The following is a 23,623-nucleotide window of genomic DNA, read 5'->3' as shown; positions in this document are numbered from 1 at the left end:
CGCCGCCCTGAGGAAGCGGGTCGGGGCGACTGTTGCTGTTCGCGGAGTTGGCGAAGCTGGCGAAGCTCGGGCGGTGAGAACATTGAGGCCCTCCTGGGCAGAGCTCTTTCCCTCCCCTAACCCTCAAGCTCCGGGACCGGGCAAAGTTGAGTCGGCAGAACAGAATTAAATTTTGCAGAGCGGAGGAGGGACCAGGGCTAGACGGTTGTCATCAGGCATCTCCCTGGCAGGGACTGGAGAGGTGCCACCGAAGTTGGGCCGCTGGGTACATAATCGGATTTCTCATTTAGTGGCCTCTTGAGTGAACAGAGCTGCCTGTGGGTTGGTGGCCAAGACTTTTGTTCTGGTCGCCCTCTGCTCCTCTAGCCTCTGCTGCCAAGACTGAAGTGTGTATTACCTTGCGACAGGGCGCTGGCGCCAGACACTCAGGCAGTGAGAAGTACATTCTATCTCGCGCTCCTAATGGAAGATAATACTCGCTTAATCCTGTAGTAGTTTTTCTCCAGCTCTTTAGCAGATGTACTTTTTGCAAGTGTTTGCTGTGATTCCTAAAAATTTAGCTCTTGGGGATTCTCAAGCCCTTGATGGTCTATTTTCCGCGTTTTTTCATTAGATTTTATACGTTTTGTTTTTTGCTGCAGTGTTTGTTAAACTTATTTTTTTTTTCTCCCTTCCCGCAGTCACTAACTAGTTTAAAATTCTCTGATCGCAAAACGAAATTGTTGAAACAGTCTGCTGGCAGTTCTAAACAGTTCATCTTGGAGTACGGGTATGTGATCATCTATTCTTTTATTTATTTTTACTAATTCTCTGTTCCACTTTGAGTTTACTTCTTAATGCCCCCAGAAAACGCACCGTAATTAAACTCAGAATCATCATTTTCTTCTGAATGCGTGTATAGTTCTTGAAATTATATTATTTAATCTTTGTGGTTGAGAATTCAAAACATGTAATTCTTCATGAAAAATCTTATAATTCACATTTTTAATGTGTACCACTTGATGACTTAAGATTGTAAGGCATGAAACTGGTAGTCTTGGCCCCAATTTTCTAGAGTCTATGAAGTGGGAGGGAAGTACAGAGAGAATGGCTTATCTTTTCTATATGTGTTTATTAGTTTCCTATTGTTTCCATAACAATTTGTCACAAACTTTAACAGCTGAAAATAAAATTAGTATCTCACAACTTTTATAGTTTTGAAGCTCTAGTAGGCATAGTTGGGTACTCTGGTTAGGATTTTAAAAAGCTGGAATAAAGCTATTGATAGTTCTGGAGGTTTAGGGGAAGAAAGTACTTCCAGCTCATTTAAATTATTGAGCCTTCACCTCCTTGTAAGGCCAAGGTCCTGATTTCCAAAAGACTGTCAACTGGAATCTCTCAGTTCTAAAAGACCCATCTGTGTCTTCAAAGCCAAATAGCACCTTCAGTTTTTCCCATGCTTTTTAATCTCCCTCATTTTCTGCTACTAGCTGGAGAAAGATTTCTGCTTCTAAGTGATTTTGTTGTTGTTGGGACCCTCGCCGGGGGCCAGGGATCGAACTGGCACTGCAGAGGCTGCAGGCAGCCTCGCAACCCAGCACTCAACCACTGCGCCACCAAGGGAGGCCCTCTGCTTCTAAGTGATTTGATGAGGCCCACCAGGATAATCTGCCTACTTTAAGGTTACTTGTGCTATACAAAAATTACAGTAACAATCACTGAAGTAATCATCTCACAGTCACAGTTTCTTAAAGTAGAATCATAGGTGCCATTCATTATGCCTAGCATAATATGGTCATCTCAAACTAGATTTGTTTGTTTTTATAATGTGCTTTTGCAGGCATTAAAAAGCGATAATCATAACAGCTCTGATTATATGGTTATCCTCTGTATGTATAATTCATTTAAAATTAGTTGCCTGGGGTGTTTGGCTAGAAGTTGGCATATGGACCTAGATCTATATCTCTGTTAGATCCAAAGCCATGTTTATGAATTGTCCAAGTGAATTGCAGCCCTGAGATAAGAAGAAACAGGAACAATGAGATCTTTGTTAGACCTCACTTTTGGATTATTGCTATATACTAGCAGTATAGGCTAAGCTACCCTAACTAAGAAAACACAAAATACAGTGGCATGAATATGTTGTTATTTTTCTTCATATATTTGGAGGGAGGAGTCTAGGGAAGATTCTGACAATTTTATATATAGCTGCTATAACAAGGTGCTATTCCAGTTGGCGCTACTTGCTTAGGCAGTAAAAAGGAGAAAGCGTGGGGGAGAACACATGTAGCCTTTATACAGACAGGGCCAGAAGTTACACATATGTAACAAAGCTGTACTGAACTCCAAGGGAGGGTAGGAAAGACATAGTTCTGTGACTGTATAGCCAGGTAAAACTAAGGATTCTGTTTAGAAGTAGAAACATTACATTGGCTGAAAATAGTCTCTGTTGCACCCTTGTTTTTGATCGTTTTATTCTGTAAACTGTGCGCAGAATATTTTGTTTGACTTTTCTATTAGTTCAAAAAATCCATATTTGGAAAAGGCTGAAAATTCTTATTCATTGATATGAACTGGTATTTTGGTATATTATTTTATTTATAAAGACTTATTTGAGAAATCAAATGGCCTCCTACTATTTGAACAATTAGGTTACAACAGCTTGTCTTATGATTTATATAGTCTATAATATTTTGTGACTGTGGTTGGATGACTCATACCTCTTAATACTTTATTCTTTAAAGTTCTTTCTTTCAGCCCAACACCATTTTTCACAAATGTGACTCCTGCCTGCCCAGTTAGGTTTCCACAGGTGCCCACTCTCCTCCATCAGGTAGCCATTCTATAGAGGGAAAATTATGGCCTGGGTGAATTGGTTTGACCTGAGGCAGGTTACAAATTCTGAACTTTGGTTTCTTCTCATGTAAAGTGATACTTATTTCCAGCTTTCAGAGATAAGATGAAGTTTAGGAAGATTATACATTTTTGATAATACCTACTGAAGTACTTGGCAAATTGTAGGTTCTCAATAAATGGTAACTATACTGGTCCCATTGATTGCTTTTTGACTTGTAGCACTTAATGTCTATATGCTTTTCTTTTTTAAATTGATGTCTTTTTCTGACAAGTTTATGATTTCCTTAGGAACTGGGACCAAGTCCTGGATATATTGTGATCCCTAAATATTGATGTAGTGAATTGGATGTAGCACATGTAAGAATATTTATGAGATTGAAGTTGTAAGGGCTTTTTTCCTTTAGTTTTCCTATTGTGACTATCATGGAAAATCAATTGGCTAAATCAACTGAAGAGCGAACATTTCAGTACCAGGATTCTCTTCCATCACTGCCTGTTCCTCTACTCGAAGAATCATTAAAAAAATATCTTGAAGCAGGTATGTTTGTAATCTCTTAATATGTTAGCTACTTGGGAAGCTTGAACATTTAGAAGTTAGTGAAGTCTAATTGCTTTCTCCTCTGGGATCATGATAATTAAAGTTTAAGGATAAAATATCCAAAACTTTTCTTTCTTTCTCTCTTGTGTTAATTTTTTCATAATTTAAAAAAACCTGATAGTACTATTAGGCTTAAAATAAAAAGTAGTAGTCATTTGTCTAATCACCTCCAACCTCCTCCCTTAGGCATACATTTTAAAATATTTTATTCTCTTTCTTGGGTTCTTCCTTCTGCTGTCTGACTCTCAGTTTACTAAAAGACTTTTTCCTGAAATATCTGGAAATCCTCAGTCATTCATACTAAAGAGCCAAATCCTAAAAAGGTACAGGTTGGCAACTACTTGGTCTTTCAATGCACTTTGTTAGGTAATAGGACAGAGATCAAGTAGTTCCATTAGGGCAAAGCCAAGTACCATTATTCCTTTCTCTCAGATTTAGTGGCATTTTAATGAGATATTCTCTCACCTTTTGTTTAGAAGGCATAAGCCTATAAGCTCATGTTTTGGGAGCTAAGTAGAGTAAGTGGGCTGGCAGGCTCATTGTTCAGCATGTACACCTTTTTCCCTCTTTTTTTTCAGTATAGGCTAGAATACATGGGTGTTTTTTTGTTTGTTTGTTTTGTTTTATTTTTTGTCTCATTCAGCTTTGGAAAGTAAGCCTCCATAATTCTACTATCAGTGGAAGGAAGTTGCCTTCTATTAAAGAACAGCGAAGGAGCTCTACAAAGACTAGTGTGGATGGGTGGTTATCTAACTAGTGTGGCTTCTAAAGACTCCCAAGCAGTCTTCCTGTTTTCAACCTCGCTTTATCCCCTGCCTTTTGAAGTCCATGTGTCATGAATCTTTCTGGTACTACACTGGGGAATTGACTTGCTTCTTGGTTTCTGCTTTACTCTATTCTATCACCCCCTATCTTCCAAACTCCAGATCTACAGAATCATTGGCCATTTTCTCATGTTTTCTAGTTGACCGAATGCTAGTTTAACTTGTCTGCTATCCGTTGTTCTTTCATTTTCTTTGTCCTTAATGGATTTATACCTTTAATACTTTATTGTCATTTTATTGAATTTCTAGGAATAGAGATAAATGTTTGTATTCAGTTCACTTTAACTGATTTTTAAAAATTCCTTTTTCTCATATTACCTGAAAATTCTAGTTTCTTTTTTGAAAAAATTCACATATAATTTACTAGTTTTGATCACTCATTTGAAAATACTGCTATTTAAATGGACTCTGAGATAAGACTTGGAAGAGGTAATATAAAGCAAAAGGAAAATATTAATGTCCTTTGACTTCTAATTTGCTTTCTTAATTTAAGCTTAATTTTCAGAACACTTGATTTTCAGGGAATGGGAACCTTTTATCTTTTTGTTGTTGTTTTAAAAGAAACTTACAGGCAGTCTAAATTGCCCTGGATAGGCTTTTTACTCACATTTACATATATAAACTGCATTTACATGAAACTGTTCAAGGCTCTGCTTAAATTTAGTAGAAAGTTGATTTAATTTATCTTATTACTTACTTTCCTTTTGGAATAATAGCAACGTGGACATTCTATCTTCATCATTTTTAACTATCATCCCCAATGATTCTAAAACCATTTTTCAAAAATGGTTATCAGATTACATAATATCTACTGTTTAATTTCTTACTCTATTTTGCTTTATTGCTTTTCAGTCATTTTCATTTAGTAAACTATTATAATTTATTGCTCTGCTATAATTTTTAATATAAACATAACTGTTTTCCATAAGTGAGTCTCAAGATTGTGAAAGCAATAATAATTGAGCTGGGTGGGTAGTATCTGAACATCTAAATAGCTTCATGCTTATTTTTTTTTCTTTATAGTAAAGCCATTTGCAAATGAAGAGGAATATAAGAAAACTGAAGAAATAGTCCAGACATTTCAAAATGGAATTGGAGAAAAATTGCATCAGAAATTACTTGAAAGAGCAAAAGGAAAAAGAAATTGGGTGCGTATGTTATTGTATTTAAAATGAGAAAACTGATGCAAGTGAAAAGTAAAAAATATGCATAGCTTTCACCTTTTAATTATTACTGTAAAATTTTTTGCTATCATTGTTGTTATAATCAGCATCAAAAAATGAATAAATCACTTAACTTTAGGGAGTTTCAAATGTTGTACATGTACTCCTTTCTTATATGGAGAACTTGTTAAAATGCATATTTCTTGTGCCCAGTGATTCTGATTCTCTGTTCTGGAATGGAGGTCCAGAGGTCTTCATTTTAGAAACTACTCTTTGTGGTTCTGACATAAGTGATCTGTTATGTGGGAGCTTGGATTATTCTATGCCTTTCACTCAGAATATGAGTAGGAAAAGTTTGAGATAAGGAACCTCTTAGGGCAAAAGTCTTGGTATGAGGATCTATACATGCTGAGAACAGCATATGCTGAAAGAAGAAATAGATTTTATTCTTAGAGTAGCATAAACATTGGGGCTTCCCTCACTCTTTCCTTGAGTTTCCATTGGGGCCTCCCTGGTGGCGCAGGGGTTAAGTCTCAGCGCTATCAAGCTGTCACCAGCCACTGCAGCATGAGTTCAATCCCCAGCCAAGGAGTTAACCCACATGGCACAGCAGACCTCTCTGGTCTCACCCACTGCTCCCCTCAGCAGTATATTTCAGTAGATCCACATGTTCTGCTCCTCACTTTGTCTCTAGTGAATCCTCTCACCCGCCCCTGCCCCCAACACACACACACTGCTGGCCTACACCCCAGTTCTTGTATGAATAAATAAATAAGAATAAATATTTTTTTAAAATAGTGTTTTTTTGGTAGCTATGATGATTTACAATAAGAAAATGTATTTTTAAATATTGAAGAGTAAAGAAAAATATCCTAAGTACATCTTTGTTTTTTTTTTTAACCAGAAGTTGCATTATAGTGTTATATTAAGAGCTTCAGGCTGATGTTCATAATTTTTTCTAGCTGGAAGAATGGTGGCTGAATGTTGCCTACCTGGATGTTCGTTTACCATCGCAGCTAAATGTCAACTTTGCAGGTCCTGCAGCCCATGTTGAGCACTACTGGCCTCCAAAGGAAGGCACTCAGTTAGAAAGAGGAAGTATAAGTCTTTGGCATAACTTGAACTACTGGCAGCTCTTAAGAAAGTAAGGATACTTATGTGAGTTTGTAACAGATTTACCAAAAGTCTGAGGTGGCAAAATGTTGAAAAGTTTAATTTACTTATTTGGGGATGAATACTACATTTATGACTATTTGGTTTATAAGTTTTATGTTGACTTCTTGATCAAAATATCTTTTTGTTTTAAATTTTTATAGAGAAAAATTGCCTGTTCATAAAGTTGGAAATACTCCTCTAGATATGAATCAGTTCCGAATGCTATTTTCTACCTGCAAAGTTCCAGGAATTACTAGAGATTCAATAAAGAATTATTTTAGGACTGGTAAGTAGAAAACACAGGTACTTTTAAAAGAATTGATATTTGGTGAGTTTTGCTGTGGTTCCTAATCTGACACTGGAACATGCTATTTTGAAGAATATTTCTAAATTGGATTTTGAGTAATCATAGGTTTTCTGTGAGCATTATTGGTAATGGATTTTCTAAACTGTGCCTTACTTGATTCTTTGCAAACCTGATGCTGTGTTGCATATTTGAGAATTTAAATTTTAGTTAAAGAATAGAATTATGAATCAGAGTATTAGGAAATCTGGAACATATAATTTGATTTCTTCTCAAAGGTCCTCGTATGAGGAACTTACTGGGAAACCAGTATCTGCTGAAAACACCAGGCAAACTTTATGGCCAGATTAGCAAGGTCAGCTAGAATACCTTACTGGTAAAGATTAGTAGAAAGTTAGGTAAGAATAGGGACTAGAGGGCCTCCCCTGGTGGTACAGCAGTTGAGCACTGGGCTGCGAAGCTGCCGGCAGCCTCTGCAGCACCAGTTTGATCCCGGCTGCTGGGCGAGGGTCCCACATGGCACGACAGACCTCTCCTGCCGCCCTCTGCTCCCCTCAGCAATGTATTTCGTCAGTCTGCCTGTTCTGTTCCCTACTCTGGCTCTGGTGAATTCTCTCACCCTCCCGCGCTTCTGACTGTACCCAGCGCTTGTATAAATAAATAAATAAATCTTAAAAAAAAAAAAAGAATAGGGCCTAGAGATAGGATGCTTTGAATAGTGGGAACTATGGAGCACCACCCCCCAAGCTTCAATTTCATGTTTGAATATTCATACAGCATTTACTATAGTTCCTTGTACATAATATCAGCCAGTAAATATCTTTCCAGTGGCAGTGTATGTTTTCTCTTTCTTCACTCTTTTCTTTTGTCCTTTCTCAGAAGAAAGGCTCAGGATCATGCAGGAAAACCCTTGTTGAAGGGACTAGTACTACTTGAAAATGGGGATAAATCAAAATAGTCTGAGATTTACAGCACACATAGTTTTTGGGGGGAGTGGGTTAAGGTGTGTTGAAGGAATTGCAGAATCAACTATCAGTGGCTTACCAGATATTATTAGAACCATAAGAAAAAGTAAGATTGTGTGAAATTCTTTCTTTTTGTTCCTCAGGCATATTGTGCTCTTACTCTACTGAAAACTATTTAGCAGTTGTAGTTATGTAATACTGCAATTAAATTATCTGATGAGCAATCAACACTAAAATAATAAGAAAGAGAAACTGGTTAATTCAAATAGCTTTCCTTCAGAAATTCTCTGCTGCCCTTCCCCATTCCTATCCTTAATTAAAGCTAGAAAACGCTGCAGTAGTTTGGATTTTATTATTCTTTAATAATTCAAAGAATAATTGGAACCCTTCGTGGATTTATAGATGTTTCACATGGACAGGTTTCAAGAGCATGCATTTATATCATAGTAACTGAAATTCCATTAACTTATGAGAGTGCTTTTGTTTATGTGATATATTTGATGAGTATATGATAAATATTGCAGCAACAACGCTATTTTTTCCCCTATTGGATGTAATGAAAGATTTGAGTTTTTTTTTTTTTCTGTCCTTTTTCCAGAGAGTGAAGGGCATTCTCCAAGTCATGTTGCAATTCTGTGTCGAGGCCGAGTTTTTGTCTTTGATGCAATGCATGAAGGAAGTTTGATCACCCCGCCAGAGATTCTGAGGTTTTCAAGCTACTTTCTTGAATTTCGTTAGGTCTTAAGCTTTTGCTTAAATTGAAAAAGAAATGTTCAGAAATACCTTTTTATAAAGTGACAGTAAACTGAAAAGTAAGAATTTTATATATATTGATTTTTAACAATGTATTTTTAGTTTAATTTGTTTTGGGGAACTTCTAATTTTTTAAAAATCATAATTGAAACTTCAAAAATCTTACAATCCAGTGTATGTCCCAAGTTAAGTCCCCTGCTTCCTGGAGCAGAGCATAGTGTTGCCCACACCATTAGCCAGGACTCTGCCCTGCGACATATGTAAGTCATTGTGCTTATAGAAAAGGAAAACCCCAATTCTAATACTTGCCCCAGAATTAGTCACTGTGCTAATTTGGTGTATTCTGTCCTTTCAGATACATTGCACTGAATTTACATGCACATAAAGATTTCTTTAAAAAAAGAATATATATGTGTATTTTATACAACGTATGCATTACGTACATGCAAATAGCATATTCATATAGAAATATATATACTATGTACATATAGAATTATTTTCTGTGTTTATTGTTGTAAGTGTATAATGAAAAAATTTAGAATGTACGGGAAATTACATAATGAAGCCATGAAGTACTCGTCTCAGAGTTTTAGTAGTTACCAACTCTTAGCTTTATTTTGTAAACTCATAGTTTCGTTTCAACTGTATCTCCTTGTGCTCCTTGCTCACACCCCCATGGATTATTTTAAAGAAAATCTCAGACATAATATCCTTTCATGATAAATATTTCTTTGTGTGTCTTCACTTTGTTCCTTTCACTGTACAGAAGCTTTTAGTTTGAGGTAATCACACTTGTCTATTTTCACTTTAGTTGCCTGTGCTTTTGGTATCTGATTCAAGAAATGATTGCCAAAAACAATGTATAGAAGTTTTTCTCCCATATTTTCTTATAGGAGTTTAATTTCAAGTTTTACATTTAAGCCTTTAATCCATCTGGAACCGATTTTTGTGTATTGTGTAAGACAGGGATCCAATTTCTTTCTTTTTTTTTTTTTTTGGCTGTGATGTTCCAGTTTTCCCAACACCGTTTTTCTGAGAGAATATCTGTTGCCTATTGTATAGTCTTGGCACCCTTCTGGTAGATCCGTTAGCTGTATGTGTATGGTTTTATTTCTAAGCTTTCTATTCTGGCCTATTGGTCTATACATCTTTTGAATCCTATAACTTTGTGATATATTTTGAGATCAGGAAGTGTGATATCTCCTATTTCGTTTCTCTTATTCAAAATTACCCAGGCTATTCAGAATTCTTTATCATTTCATATGAATTTTAGGATTTTTTCCTATATCTTTAAAGAGTGTCATTGGATTTTTGGTAGGAATTATATTGAATCTACATCACTTGGGGTAGTATAGAAGTGTAGACTTCTTAATGGTGAAGATTTGGGTAATTATCACCTCACCTTTAATTATCAAATTTAAAATGCTATTTCAGATTTAACACATTTTCTCTGGTAACTTCTCTCTGATAATAACTGCCTTTCATGAGCTGGCCATTTCTCACTTAATATGGCCAAATCAGGGAACAGGAAAAATTTCATAATCAAAACTTTGAGCTGGCAAAAGTTCTCCAGAACTTTTGGAGAAAGTTCTCCAGAACTACATGGAGGAAAACAGGTAGATTTTACTATTTTAGCATTCAGAATTTAAATTATATAACTAATTGTTATGCCCACCATAACTACAAACTGTAGAAACTTTATTTGTACTTGAAGCAAAATCAGTAATGTGCAAAGACAAGCAGAAAGAGGCAAGGCAAGTTATCCCCACTATAGGTGCAGATGTTAGAAGTGCTCATCTGTTCCATGGGACACCACTGTCTTCAAATAAAGAGGGGGGCATTTTGCAGCAAGTAACTTATTTCTTAATAAGTGTTACAGAAATAATTAAGGATCAGATGAAATGATGCAAATGAATAATTGTATTTTTCTAATTCTGAATGATGAAACAACAAATAAAGGATGGCTATCAGTAGTATCATTAACTAAGCTAATTAACTCACTTTCTGAGAAATCCTAGGAAGCTTTAAATTGAGGTAAATTTTTAGCATGTGCCAAAAACCTCTGCAGATTTTTGACTGGTTAAATTTATTTTTTTAGTGATAAGAATTACTATCTGTTGTGACCTATTGAAGGCTAAAGTAGCTAGTGACCTGCCTGTGCTCTTTTTGAATCCTCTTTGCTAATATTCCACAAGGCATTTGACATACATCCACAAGAAGTGCAACAGTGAGCCTGAAGGACCTGGGATCGCAGCATTAACTAGTGAGGAGAGAACGCGATGGGCTAAGGTTATATTCATAATTTTCTTAATGATCCTTTTCCCCAACAAACTATTTTGAGATTTCTGGATATGTTGTATTCAATATGTGACATTTAATCATTATTTCTTGACTTTTAGGCACGAGAATATTTGATTAGTCTTGATCCAGAGAACTTGAATCTATTAGAAAAGATTCAGAGCAGTTTACTGGTGTTTTCCTTAGAGGACAGCAGTCCGCGTGTAACACCGGAAGATTACTCCCAGGTAGTTACCTATCATCATCTGTTATTTCTTCCTACAAATTCAGTTGGTGTTCTCTTGTATACATGGAAGATGAGAAAGTCTTTTTTATTTTTTATTTTTTTTTATTTTTACAGCTCTTAAAAGTTTTTCTTAGGTATGATATATACATGCTATGTATACATAGCAGTTTGCAAATTCTTGCCACATTGTTCAGGTACATTTAGATGTATTTTGTATGCTATTTAAAGAAGTAGGAATATAGTTTGATTATCACATGTCATTATTTTCCAGACTTTTTTTTTTTTAATTGCATGTATAGAAAATTTGGACAGGCCACTGGGCTAAATGAGCTTCTCATGCCAAAGGTGACATGAGAATCTACTTATAATTTGTGCAGGTTGTGCCTGACACCTTAGATGGTGAGTTCTGCTCTAAACATTATATAGCTCTTGAAAGGAATTTACTTTATCATTTAGTTTTATTGAATATACTGACTCTCATGAATTTAAAGGTAAATGTGGCCTATGTTATTTTTCCCCCCTGTGGCAACAATATTTATTATTTCTTAAAAAATGATAAAAGGTAGTAGTATATATATAGAAGTCTCATAGTCTTTTGAAAACACTAAATAATTTTTTCATAATGCATTCATCAATATTAAATGATAGATACAGGATTGAAAACCCTGGTATCTTAGAAACCAAATTTTCCTCTTCTTTAGCTATATTTTTTTTTAAACAGGGAATTCACTAAACTTCTTGGAGAAGAATATATTTTAATATAGTATTGTTTCTTTTTTTTTTTTACTGCAATCTGTAGTTTGAAATACATTTATATTAAGCCTATATACACAGACACATGGTATGTTCACACATACATAATAGAATTTTCACAAAACAGGAATTACTTTTATTATTTGTGATGTATCTGATATTTAAATTCTATTTTATTCTTTCTTCCTGTGAAGAATTTTTATTGTAATGTACTAAATTTATTTGAACACTACTGGGCCAAAAACTTATCAAGGTCTCTGATACTACTCAAATTAGAAAAGACTTGTCCTTTCAACTGCATGTCCTCTAAGCATCCATGGATATTATACCATCATTCTTTTTCTAATCAGATTTTTTAACTTGAGATTTTGATAAATATCTAAAGCCAGGGCCAGAATTATTATTATCACTTGAGCATAACTACTAACCATTTTATTAAATTTGGTTTACCTGAAAAGGAAAAGTGAAAAGTTAGACCAGATACATAGATAGATAGATAGATATGTAGATATAGATAATAGCTATATAGATATACAATTTAAGATGTAAATACTTATAAATCAAGATTAAAGTTCTTTTAATTTGGAAATGTTTTCTTTTAGGCAACTGCAATGACTCTTATTGGAAATCCAACAGTGCGCTGGGGTGATAAATCCTATAACTTGATTTCCTTTTCTAATGGAGTATTTGGCTGTAATTGTGATGTAAGTAAGCTACTGAAGTGTTCTTTGCCTTTTAATTTTTTAGGTTAATTTAATAGCAAGAAAGTATAATACTTAGGCTGTACTGTGGTAGTGCAAGTAAATACGTCTTTAATTTATGACTTTGGAGTAAAAAGTTTACTATGAAATATGAGTGAAAGAGAGTATAGGACAAGATACTTTCATCTATACTACAGCTAAAGTTTGGTGCCTATTTGTCAAGTAGAATTTGCTTGTTTTTTTAATGAAGCATAAGGCCATTAAAACCCTCTGTTATCTGTTGAAAATTACAATCTATTTTAAAAGATACTGAATAACATTGTGTTTCTATGCACAGAAAAATATTTGTAGCTATCTTTCTAAATTTACCTAGTAATTATGTAGCTATTTTCCTAAAAGGACAAATGATCTTTGGAACTTTAAGAGTTGTATTCTTTTGTATGCTAAATTGTTCAGACTGGATGTTATCTTGTTAAATAAGGGTAAGTCGCTGTCCTCATCAAGAAGAAATAATCTTTCCTCCCTAACTCCAAGACCCTTAGTCTTTTCCTACCTATATATTCTAAAACTGACCTTAAAATTTGTCACACCCCCTCCATTCCCATGTCTTGTTTCCCTGGCTTAATAGTTTCATTAACCTTTTTTTTCTTTTCTTTTTTTTTTTTTTTCATTAACCATTTTTATATAGGTAGCTTGCAGTTATACTTTCCCAGTTTTTACCTTTTTTCTCATTTTAAGATTTGTATTTTCTTGTATGTTAAATTGTTCAAACTGGATGTTATATTATTAAATAAGGATAAGTTGCTGTCCTCATAGAGAAGAAATCATTTTCCCCCCATTACTCCCAGACCATTAGGAAAACACCTTGGTCTACTTTGTTTTTTACTAAGAGTACCAACATCCTTCAATCTGAGGATAAAAATAACTTTAATTATCTTTTATATCTCTGATTAAAGAATATGGTCCCATAATGCGCATAAATCTCAGCACAATTGAGATACTTTCCTCTTGTAAGTGAATGAACTTCTTTTATGTGTATATGCATTAATATTCACATGTATAACAAAAATCTGATAATCTCCACTTTATATTTTGCTTCATGTAGGTTTCCCTTATAACTGAAAATGATTGCATAAAGTGCCATTTAATCTATGTAAAACATCATTAGTAAAGTTATATATACAGTAAAGCTATCCTTAATCCAAGGCCATGTTGCTGCTCTCTTCTGCTGGTGATTGAATTGGTACTCTTGTGATTATACTGATTAATCACATTCCCCCTTCAGGATTTAAAATGCTAAGGTCAGGTCTTTTGTCTTCAGTATATAGGTTTTGTGTTGTAGGGTTTTGTGAATGGCACATAGGAAAGATGTAATAAATAACAGTTGTTAGTAACAGCCATTTCTAGTTAAACCTGTGGAACATGTTCTACAATAAGCACTTTAGAAACATTATTAAAATCATTTTTGACAGCAGCTATCTGAAAAAAGTTATTATTATTCTCATTATCAGATGAGGAAGTTTACTTAAAGAATTAAGCAACTTTCTCACAGTTGCACACCTAGGAAGTGATCTAGTTTGTACTTAGAACCAAAACCCACATTCTTAAATAGTATTTTAAAACATAATGGCTCCAATAAATGAAACAAAAAGCTAAATGTTGTTTGAACAAATTCAGCACCAAAGTATTTTTCATATTTCCTAAAGCATACATATTTTAAATGTGTAACATTCTTACACATTTAAATATGTAATATTTAAATGTATAATATTTTTAAATTGATTATTAACTTTACACTGAGAAATAGGTGGGCATTTAATTAGAGAGTAATGCTGTTGTCTTAAATATGTGGTATCTGTGAAAATTCTTTCTAAAGAGTTAAAGCATTATACATTTGTGAGATGCAATTAGAAAAGGGATGTTTGTCAGTGACCTTGAGTATTGTTGAGTATTGCGGACAGGAGGGATGAGCTGCTCATCCAACTTGTATTGACTCCCTCATGAGTCATACCTAATGCCATGACTGGTACCTACTTGGTAACAGTATCCTGCGCTTCTGGGTTGCATTGGGACATGAAATAGGGCAGCAGAGCTGTGTAATATTAGGGTGATATATTAGACACCTAATTGCTCTCTGAAACTGGGCCCAAATCTTAGGATCCCTTCTTTCTTGCCAGGGCTCAGAGTCACATTCAGTTCATGGATGGTAATGGTATCATGGTAGTATGAATGCAGGGAAGAAAAAATCTGATGTAACTGTCTTCAAAAGAACATGAGAAAAATAAAGCAAAAAATTTATCTTCCAAAATAAATGAAAAAATTCACTAGCTACAGTTCCTTTCTCTAAATAGAGTTGTCAGATCTGCAACTCCCCTGTAACTCAGCCCATTTACCCATATTCCTTAAGATGTGAGAGTGATTTCTGCCATGTCAGAACTCTTACAGAGATATACCCAAAATCATTATACTTTTTAATGCTCACCAAAGTCTTAGAAAATATAATATAGTAATTACTTACTATACTGTGGGATATCCATACCTGTGTCAATTGGGGGCAAGGAATTTGAAAATTGTGCACTTTATTATGTGTTAAGAATGGAGGAAAAATGAAAATAAAATACTGGGGTAGGTTTACCTTGACATGAAGTCTTCAAAATTTTGTGTATTTTCATTTAGCATGCTCCTTTTGATGCAATGGTTATGGTAAACATCAGCAATTATGTTGATGAGAAGGTTTTTGAAAATGAAGGAAGATGGAAGGTATGTTACAGAAATATTTCATCCTTTTTCTCCTAGTATTTTTATAGATACACTATTTTTAAGTGTTCCCTATTTTCAGGGTTCAGAAAAAGTACGGAACATACCACATCCAGAGGAACTTGTTTTCACTGTGGATAAGAGAGTATTAAATGATGTCAGTGAAGCTAAAGCCCAGTATCTCAAGCAGGTACATTTTATGCTTTTTTCTTAGTAATGCTTCCTCTTATAACTGCCACATATAGAAGTTTGACTACAATCCAAGGGTGACAACAAAAACATTTTTAAATTATAGCTTTAATACTGCTAAATTTTTATGGCTGACTGCTTTAATGCAAATGATAATTTGGATATCTTTTGGATTTTCTCTTTAGGTGATTTTTCACGGTTCTATTTGATTCTTTTTGCTAGGCATCTGACCTGCAGGTTGCAGCATATGCCTTTACATCTTTTGGCAAAAAGCAAACCAAGAAGGAGAAGCTTCACCCTGATACATTTGTTCAGCTTGCTCTTCAGCTAGCCTATTACAGACTTCATGGACGGTGAGCACCATTCATTCTGCATTTAAAGAATCTTGAAGTTCAAGGGAATATCTTTACTACAGCTATTCCATCCTAACACCTGTGTTCTTCCTAACATATGTTCCATTTGGCACTGTGTCATGATTTGTGATTCCATCAACAGTGTAGTAGAGTTAAAATTTTTTTTGATTATGTTTATTGAGGTAAAGTTGGTTTACATCATTGTATCTTTGGGAGTTATAGGTTTAAACCTCTACAAATGTCTATTTTCTCAGCATGTCGACAGTGTAGTAGAATTTTGATCTGTGACAGATTCAGTCTTCCCTTGTTTTTTCTGGCCTTAGTACTTTTGAAGTGTCTACCCTCTTCTAAAGGGACTTTGCTATTTTTTGGAATTCAGATCATTTGATTTTCCCCTGGCAGCTTCAGTTTGCTATAATTTTGTACCTTATTCAGTCTTTATTCATTTTTAGAGTAGATGAGATGATAGGTTGTGGCTTTCTACACCCTAAGCAGAAGCTGAAGCTCCTTGATCTTGCTTTCCCCCCACATTTGTCTTTAGATGGAATGCTTAAGATCATTTACATTTAATGTAATTATCAATAAGGTTGGGTGTAGATCTATATTGTCAGGCTGTTTATTTTCTCTTCAACCATCTGTTTTTGTTCTTTTTTATCTTCTTTTGAATTCATAGGGGTTTTTTAAATTTTCCATTTCATTCCCATTGTTAGCTTTACTTTTGTTTTTTCTAGTAGTTACACTAAGATTTATAGAATACATCTTTGCTCTCTTTACCTTCAAATATTTTCCATGTCAAATATAAGAACCTTAAGAAAAAATGCTTCTATTTTGCGTCTCGCACTATTTGTGCTGTTGTTGCCATACTTTATACTTCCATGTATGTGTTAAACCTTTCAATGTTCTATTATTACTTTTGCCTTAAGCATTCAATTGTCTTTTTTATTGTAGTAAAAACTATGTAACATAAAACTTGCCACCTAAACCATTTTTTTTCATTTTAGCAGTTTTTAATGGAAGTTGTATATAAGACTATTTTATTCCTGCATCTTCTCAATTGTTTCTTCCTTGTATTTGCCCTTTTCCTTTCCTACTTGGCGAGATTTGGCTTTGCGTTCTAGGATCTTTTTGCGGTCTTTGTTCAGCTTTAGTCTAGTGATAACCACCTTACTGGGGTGAATGCCCACATGAACGGTTGTGCCATTTGCCTTCTCCCACTGCACTCTTTCAATGTAGATGACATATTTCTTCCGGTAAACCTGGACTACTTTGCCAATTTTCTGTCCTTTATAATGTCCCCAAACAACCTGAACTTCATCATCCTTCCAAATGGGCATGGAACGAACATTGTACTTCTGCCTAAGCTCTTTGGAAAGAGGGGAAGACATGATCTTCCTGCAAATGTGGGAAGGCACATTGAAATGCCTTTTACGATTCTTGCTCTGGTCAGAAGTCACAAAGGGATTGAACTTCATTTTGGCCGCCAGTGCTTCAGCGATGGCCGCAAAAGGGAAAAAGCCACCGAAACCATTTTTAAGTATATATTGATGATAGTAATTACATTTACAATGTTATGAAAACATTACCACTATTTAAAAAATATTTTTGTCACTCCAAAAAAGAAGTCTTTACACACTAAGCAGTAATGTTCTATTCCATACCCACTTCTCCAGCCCCTGGTAATCTCTAATATACTTCTATCTCTATGAATTTGCCTGTTGTAGATATTTCCTGTAAGAAGAACACAATATTTGTCATTTTGTGTCTGATTTGTTTCACTTAGGATGATGTTTTCAAAGTTCATCAATGTTGTAGAATTAGAACTTCATTTTTATAACTAAATAATAGTCTTATATATGTATATATATGTACACAATAGACGTATAATATTCATAGAAAGATAGATAGATTCACACACACACACAGTTTTTTTTCTCTATTCATCTGATAGACATCTGGCTTGTTTGACTTTTTGCCTATTGTGAATAATGCTGGCATGACATTTGGTGCTAGTATGTGCTTGAGTCTCTATTCTCAATTCTATATCTATGAGTGCAATTGCTTTGTTGTGTAGTAACTCTGTTAACTTTTTGAGGGAGGAGCTGTCAAAATATCTTCCAGAGTGGCTATGCTATTTTACACTCCTGTCAACAATAGACAGATGTTCCAGTTACTTCATATCCTTGCCAACACTTATTTTTCTGTTTATAAAAAATTAGTCATTCTAGTAGTTGTGAAAGGATGTCTCGTGGTTTTTGTTTTTCCCTAATGACAAATGAGGTTGAGTATCTGTTCTTGTGTTTTTGTCAGTTTGTATATCTTGTCTATTTGTCAGTTTGTATATCTTGTCTATAAAATGTCTATTCATAGGGTACATTCTCTTATCTTGTAGCCCTGGATGCTGCTATGAAACAGCTATGACAAGATATTTTTATCATGGCCGTACAGAGACTACACGATCGTGTACAGTAGAAGCAGTCAGGTGGTGCCAGTCCATGGAGGACCCTTCCAGCAGTGTGAGTATTTGAAAAGAAAAAATTCAGAGAATTTTTTTTAATTGTTTTAAAGGAACCTTGACCCTTGACTAACTTCTTTGACTCAGTTCCCCTGGATCAGAAGAATACTTTCAGAATTTTTTTCCTTAAAGTTTTCAAAACATTTGTTCATTTACCACTGACATACATACATGGAAAGAATGAGAAATGCGGAAGTCCTAAAACACCCATTTGGTAACTTTCTAAGGAAAATATATCCAGTGCCTTAAATAATTCCCCACTATTGATTTAGCTTTAAAGTAACACAAAAGTGCAGACTCTTACAAAATGCCTTTAAGAGAAAGCTTTTCTCCATGTAGTTGAATGTTTTAGAGATCACACATACTTGTAATCATATATGAGACTCATGACAGGCTTATATATCTTGTTTTGTACTTTTTTTGAAAGCATTCACACAACAGGGTAGTTCCTTCCCTGTTGTTTTGGTATTGCATTTGTTTCCTTAATTTTCATAGACTTGCATATGTCAATTTACTTTAATTTCATGGGAATGCTTCATTACTGGTTTTGTTACAACCATGCTTTAGTTTTGAAATCCTAGTTGCTTCTGTTTAAACATTTGGTAATGTCACTTCAATGCTGCCCACAAGTTCCTATTTTCCTGTCTGGGAAAGAAATAATCAAGGTACACAGCATATAGGAAAGGGAATAGAAGAAGGAAAAAGACATGGAAGTATTTGCCTCAAGGTCTTTCTAGAAATCATTTTTTTTCCTCTTCTAGAGTACCCAAATCCTAATTATATTGAGTTCAGGTTTTTTATTTGTTTGGTTTCTGTACAGCATGCTATTAAAATGTCTTGATTTTTAATGCAGCTTCTTGAACGGCAGCAAAAGATGTTACAAGCTTTTGCAAAACATAATAAAATGATGAAAGATTGTTCTTCTGGAAAAGGTAGTGATGTTGGAATTATTTTAACTCTTTAAAAAATTCTCTTTTCTTGAAAAATTTTTTCTAATCTCAGACTTGGGGTTTCGTTGCAGGATTTGACCGTCACCTTTTAGGTTTATTACTGATAGCCAAGGAGGAAGGCCTTCCAGTCCCAGAGCTCTTTACAGACCCACTCTTCTTCAAAAGGTGATATTAATATATAGTGTTTTATGGCTTCATCCATACTTCTTTTAGTTTTTTCCTGAATGTTAAAAAAAACTCTTTAGCAACAAGATAAACTTCTATAGGCCTAGTAAAATGTCCTATCTTTATGCCACACAGTGGAGGAGGTGGAAACTTTGTTCTCTCAACAAGTCTTGTTGGTTATATGAGGATCCTGGGAGTTGTGGTTCCCATGGTACACCACGGCTATGGATTTTTCTACCACATCAGAGATGACAGGTGAGGCTGCTCTTGTTACTTTTACTGTGCCAAAGCATAAGAAACATGATTTTTGTTGAATGAATATCTTACTTACATTACAGTTCTCATTGTTTGTCATCTGTCACCTGCTACATAGGTATTTGTTTTTATCACTTATCCATAAGTGTTATATTTATGTGTTATCACCGTTCTGCTTTTGAGGCACTTGTTTAATCAGTCTTTTGGAGGTTTTGTGCAGAACACCATTTAAGGTTGTCTCAAAATCATATCTTCCCTCTTCTCAAAAATCAGTATATGTATTAACATAGTTGTACTTCCTAAGGTATTTCATCGTACATTCAGATAAAATTTGACTGGCTATCAATAATGTGGTAGCTCACATAGTCATTGATACTAATAATGAGATTAACTAATAGTTTAAAAATGTGTTTTACCAATTCAGATGCATTTCATTTGGTTTGTAGAAAGTTTGGCTTAAGTTTGTGCAAAGAGAAAGAAACTATTGAAATCTAAGAGGACTAAAAGATAATATGAAATTGATAACAAGGCTTAGAAAGTCCATCTTCACACAATCTGGCAGCCTCTTCGTGGGTGTCATTCACAGCATGAGAGGCTTTATAAAAATATTTATAAAATGGCTACATTTAGCACTATGTAAATAAAAGAAGGGCAGGCTTGAAGGCACTTCAGATGAAATGTGAAAAATTAGAATGATGATATAACATTTCAGCTTCTAATATATTTTTTATTTTTTCCTTGTAGAAGAGTTTATAGTCAGTATTATTTTTTCAAAACTTTATCTGTCTACATGTGAAGTGTGATTTGTGCATACTCCATTACACCAATGGTACATGTACTCATTAGCATCTAAGTCATTAGATGATGTATAGCATTCATTATGTGTGTACCAATTCACAAATTAAAGGTAAATTGAAAAAAGTTAAACATGGATCTTATTATCCATTTTCATAATAGTTAGAGGTCTAAGATCATTAGACACAAAGAATAAGTAAGCATTCTAACATACTTCCTGACAAGTAATGGATTCTGTATTGTATACGATGGTAAGAATTTGGGTCAAGGTATACCCCAGTATTCTGACATTAGAAAAATAGATATTTAATGCTATTATTGAACATTTCCAGGGCATAATGTATATAGACTGTGTATGTTTACCAATTTAGAGCAAGTTGCAAATATTTTTGCATCTTTTTGTGAATTTCATCTTCAATATTATTTCAAGCAATTCCCAATGCCATTAAATGTACTTTGAAATATTTTAACTGTTGAATAATGTGTAATCTTATAGATTTCCATAGTTTAACTACTTCCCTATTATTTCCAGTTTCCTGTCATTACAAGTAATGTATAATATACCTGTTCATCACACTACTGCCAACTCTGCATTATGAAACATTCCTTACAAAGTAGATAAGCAAAAATAACAGCTTGAATTCTTTGTTTACTTATGAGGCAAACATTTTTTTCTTTATTGGCATCTGTGTACATTTTGTGAATTGTACATCTAGAAAAGGTTGTTATTTCTTTATATAATTTTGGAAAACAATGAAAAATTTTTAAAAATATAGTATTTTAATAGGAATTAATCTTTGCAAAGAATTAGTTACTACTAAATAGGTATTTGAGAATTATATACACTGTGTAGCTGGAAAATCACTAGGGGGAAACAAAGCAGGATTTTCTGTAGGTTTGGCCCTGAATGTCTTTCAGCAAATATAATCCACTCACATTGATTTCATTTATATACCCAGCCAGAGCATGTTTTTATTTCATTCTGCTAATCTAAAGTACATGTCAAAGCTATAATTTACTGTTTTTTGATTATGTGAAAATTGCATGGTTGTCCACAAGCTTTATATTGTATAAAATATTTTGGTTTTAATTTGAGCTCAGTGCATTTTTTGCTACAGAAAATTTGAGTGTCTGGAAAGGGGATCTAGCCTGGTTTCTACACAAAGTCTACCAGAAGCAAGGCTTTTCTTTTTATTTCCATAGCTTCCTGGGGTCACTTTTATCACCTGTCAGGGAATTTTTCATAAACAGGCTCTGGAAGGAAATGGTGGAAGGCATGACCTGACTTAGTCCAAGAGAGTTTGCAATGGCATTTCTAGAAAGTGCTTTTCTTTCCAGTTATTCTTTTTCTGTTTTATTTGTTACCCTCTCCAAGCACTATATTCTTATTCTTTAAAAAAAAGTTTCAATTTCATTACAAATAGTTTCAATTTCAATACAAATATTCCAACTCATTCTATTTTGGGTACGTTAGGACAGTTATTTATTTATTTGGACAAGGTGGGTTTATTTAACACAGCAAGACCTTATTCCAGAGCAGTCTTGAGTGCTGGCTAATTGTTCATTTCCTGTCATCCTTAGGAGCTAGTCACTAGTAACTTGGATGTTCCTCGCATTATGTATAAATATGAATTTACCTTTAAAGGTGCCAGGTGACATTCACCTAATGTCAGCACATATCCTATATGCATAGCCTGATGGACTAAAGGTCACATACTGATCACATCAACATTTGGAGCCTTTTTGTGTTGTGATTTTTGCATAATACTTAATCTTTTATTATTTGTGCTTCACAGGTTTCTTGTGGCCTGTTCTGCCTGGAAATCACATCCAGAGACTGATGCAGAAAAGCTAGTTCAGCAGATTTTTTGTGCTTTCCATGATATGATGCAGCTGATGAACACTGCTCATCTTTAAAGATTAATCATTTATTAAGCACTTACCAAAATATTCGTAAACTGGCTGCTGGGGGTGGGTTCGTGATGTGAGACTTGAAGGAAATGTGTTAAATGTAGAAATTAGAAGAATCATGCTCTCTAAATTTATTCCGACCTAGAAGGTAGAAATATTTTTAAGCTTCCTCTGGTGCCGTAGTAATGCAAATTATGATAGAGTGAATGTAGAACTATGCAAAGTTTAAGCCTCAACAATGCAAATTTAAAATTTTAACAATGCAAGTCTTACTCTTACTTTGAAATATTTTTGTCGATACCTATGTAAGTTATAAATCCTCTCTGAGTATCATTGTAGTCTTATCTTTCAAGCACTTTAACATTTTCTAGTTTTCCAAGAGTATGAAATACATGAATAGATGGTAATTTTGCTGAAATCGATGACTTCCACCTTTACCACTGGGATATAAACCTAATATGTTTGAAAAAGACCTCTCTAATTTAATGGTGATCTAATAAAGACAGTTTCTGTTGAACAGGCAGAAGAATTAGGTTGTAGTAAGAGGTACACCCTCAGGCACACAAAAATCCTTAACAAAATCTGTTACAGTATATGTAGTTAGTTTTGTGACTATAAAAATAAGCACTATATTTAAAATTAGTTGTTAGTGACTTAAAAGGATTAAATGTTAAATCAGATTCTCAGGATTTTACAGTTTATTTTCTCCTCTGTTCAATTTTGTAGTTTCTACTCTCAAAAAATAAAGCTCCCAAAATCATATAGCTTCTTGTTTTGTGTTTAATTGATTTATTCTTGTTTGACCTTATACTTTGTGATCTCAGTAGTGTATGGTTGTATAATACACTCAGAACTTAGTTTCTTAAAAACAGTTATTTCTCATTATTATGTCAGTTAATTGTGCCCTGTGGGATGGATGTTCTGCTGGTCTCGCCTGATTATTTTTAGTGAACTGCAATCACCAGAATTCTAGACTGAGTCTGGAAATCTAAATGACCTCATCCACTGTCTGGGGACATGGTGGCTGGGACTCTCTCTCCATGTGGTCTCTGTAGCCTAGCTGAGACTTCTCTACTTGGCAGAGGGAGCATTCTGAGAGCACAAGCTAGCAGGATGCTAGGCCTCTTGAGACCTAGACCCTGAAGTCACAGGATATCATTT

General features: G+C 34.4%; 3 protein-coding genes across 8 annotated transcripts in view; 1 reads left to right on the top strand and 2 right to left on the bottom strand.

Annotated features, from left to right (window-relative positions):
• Positions 1-23,211, top strand: CROT (carnitine O-octanoyltransferase). 4 transcript variants are annotated; one of them, XM_037510619.2, is made up of 18 exons: positions 1-73; positions 681-769; positions 3,240-3,373; positions 5,281-5,405; positions 6,383-6,564; positions 6,737-6,861; positions 8,443-8,551; positions 10,793-10,886; positions 10,997-11,122; positions 12,477-12,578; positions 15,252-15,335; positions 15,415-15,522; positions 15,744-15,874; positions 18,264-18,387; positions 19,240-19,318; positions 19,408-19,501; positions 19,637-19,756; positions 22,348-23,211. In XM_037510619.2, exons 3-18 carry the CDS (start codon positions 3,259-3,261, stop codon positions 22,466-22,468), a joined length of 1,839 nt encoding a protein of 612 aa, XP_037366516.1. In that variant the 5' UTR covers positions 1-73; positions 681-769; positions 3,240-3,258; the 3' UTR covers positions 22,469-23,211. The 4 variants fall into 4 exon arrangements, with proteins under 4 accessions (XP_037366516.1, XP_037366543.1, XP_037366527.1 ...); XM_037510630.2 differs by lacking the exon at positions 1-73 and adding an exon at positions 81-145; XM_037510639.2 differs by lacking the exon at positions 1-73 and adding an exon at positions 152-265.
• On the bottom strand, positions 16,881-17,381 carry LOC119244710 (60S ribosomal protein L26-like). The gene has a single exon (XM_037510658.2). The coding sequence runs from the start codon at positions 17,344-17,346 to the stop codon at positions 16,909-16,911; it is 438 nt and encodes a 145-aa protein (XP_037366555.1). The 5' UTR covers positions 17,347-17,381; the 3' UTR covers positions 16,881-16,908.
• The window catches only part of ABCB4 (ATP binding cassette subfamily B member 4), a 65,066-nt gene continuing 60,936 nt past the window's right edge, over positions 19,494-23,623 (bottom strand). Inside the window, exons 29-30 of one of the 3 annotated variants that reach the window (XM_054692478.1) lie at positions 22,495-22,603; positions 19,494-19,556 (exon numbers count right to left, since the gene is read on the bottom strand). In XM_054692478.1, the coding sequence (XP_054548453.1) occupies positions 19,546-19,556; positions 22,495-22,603 (120 nt within the window). In that variant the 3' untranslated portion in view covers positions 19,494-19,545. Of the gene's footprint in view, positions 19,557-21,352; positions 22,604-23,623 lie in introns of those variants that run through there. The other 2 variants (XM_037510609.2, XM_054692479.1) reach the window with 2 other exon arrangements.

This window comes from Talpa occidentalis, unplaced genomic scaffold (genome assembly GCF_014898055.3).
Source record: "Talpa occidentalis isolate TD23 unplaced genomic scaffold, MPIMG_talOcc4v2.1, whole genome shotgun sequence".
Lineage (NCBI taxonomy): Eukaryota > Metazoa > Chordata > Mammalia > Eulipotyphla > Talpidae > Talpa > Talpa occidentalis.
The sequence above is the reverse complement of the archived record's forward strand: the minus strand, read 5'-3'. Positions and strand labels throughout refer to the sequence as shown.

Coding starts and splice junctions, on each gene's coding strand:
- CROT (XM_037510619.2), top strand. CDS start 3,259: ATGGAAAATCAATTGGCTAAATCAACTGAAGAGCGAACATTTCAGTAC. Junction 12,579..15,251: donor TATTTGGCTGTAATTGTGAT/GTAAGTAAGCTA, acceptor ATTTTCATTTAG/CATGCTCCTTTTGATGCAAT. Junction 19,502..19,636: donor GACCCACTCTTCTTCAAAAG/GTGATATTAATA, acceptor TATGCCACACAG/TGGAGGAGGTGGAAACTTTG.
- LOC119244710 (XM_037510658.2), bottom strand. CDS start 17,346: ATGAAGTTCAATCCCTTTGTGACTTCTGACCAGAGCAAGAATCGTAAA.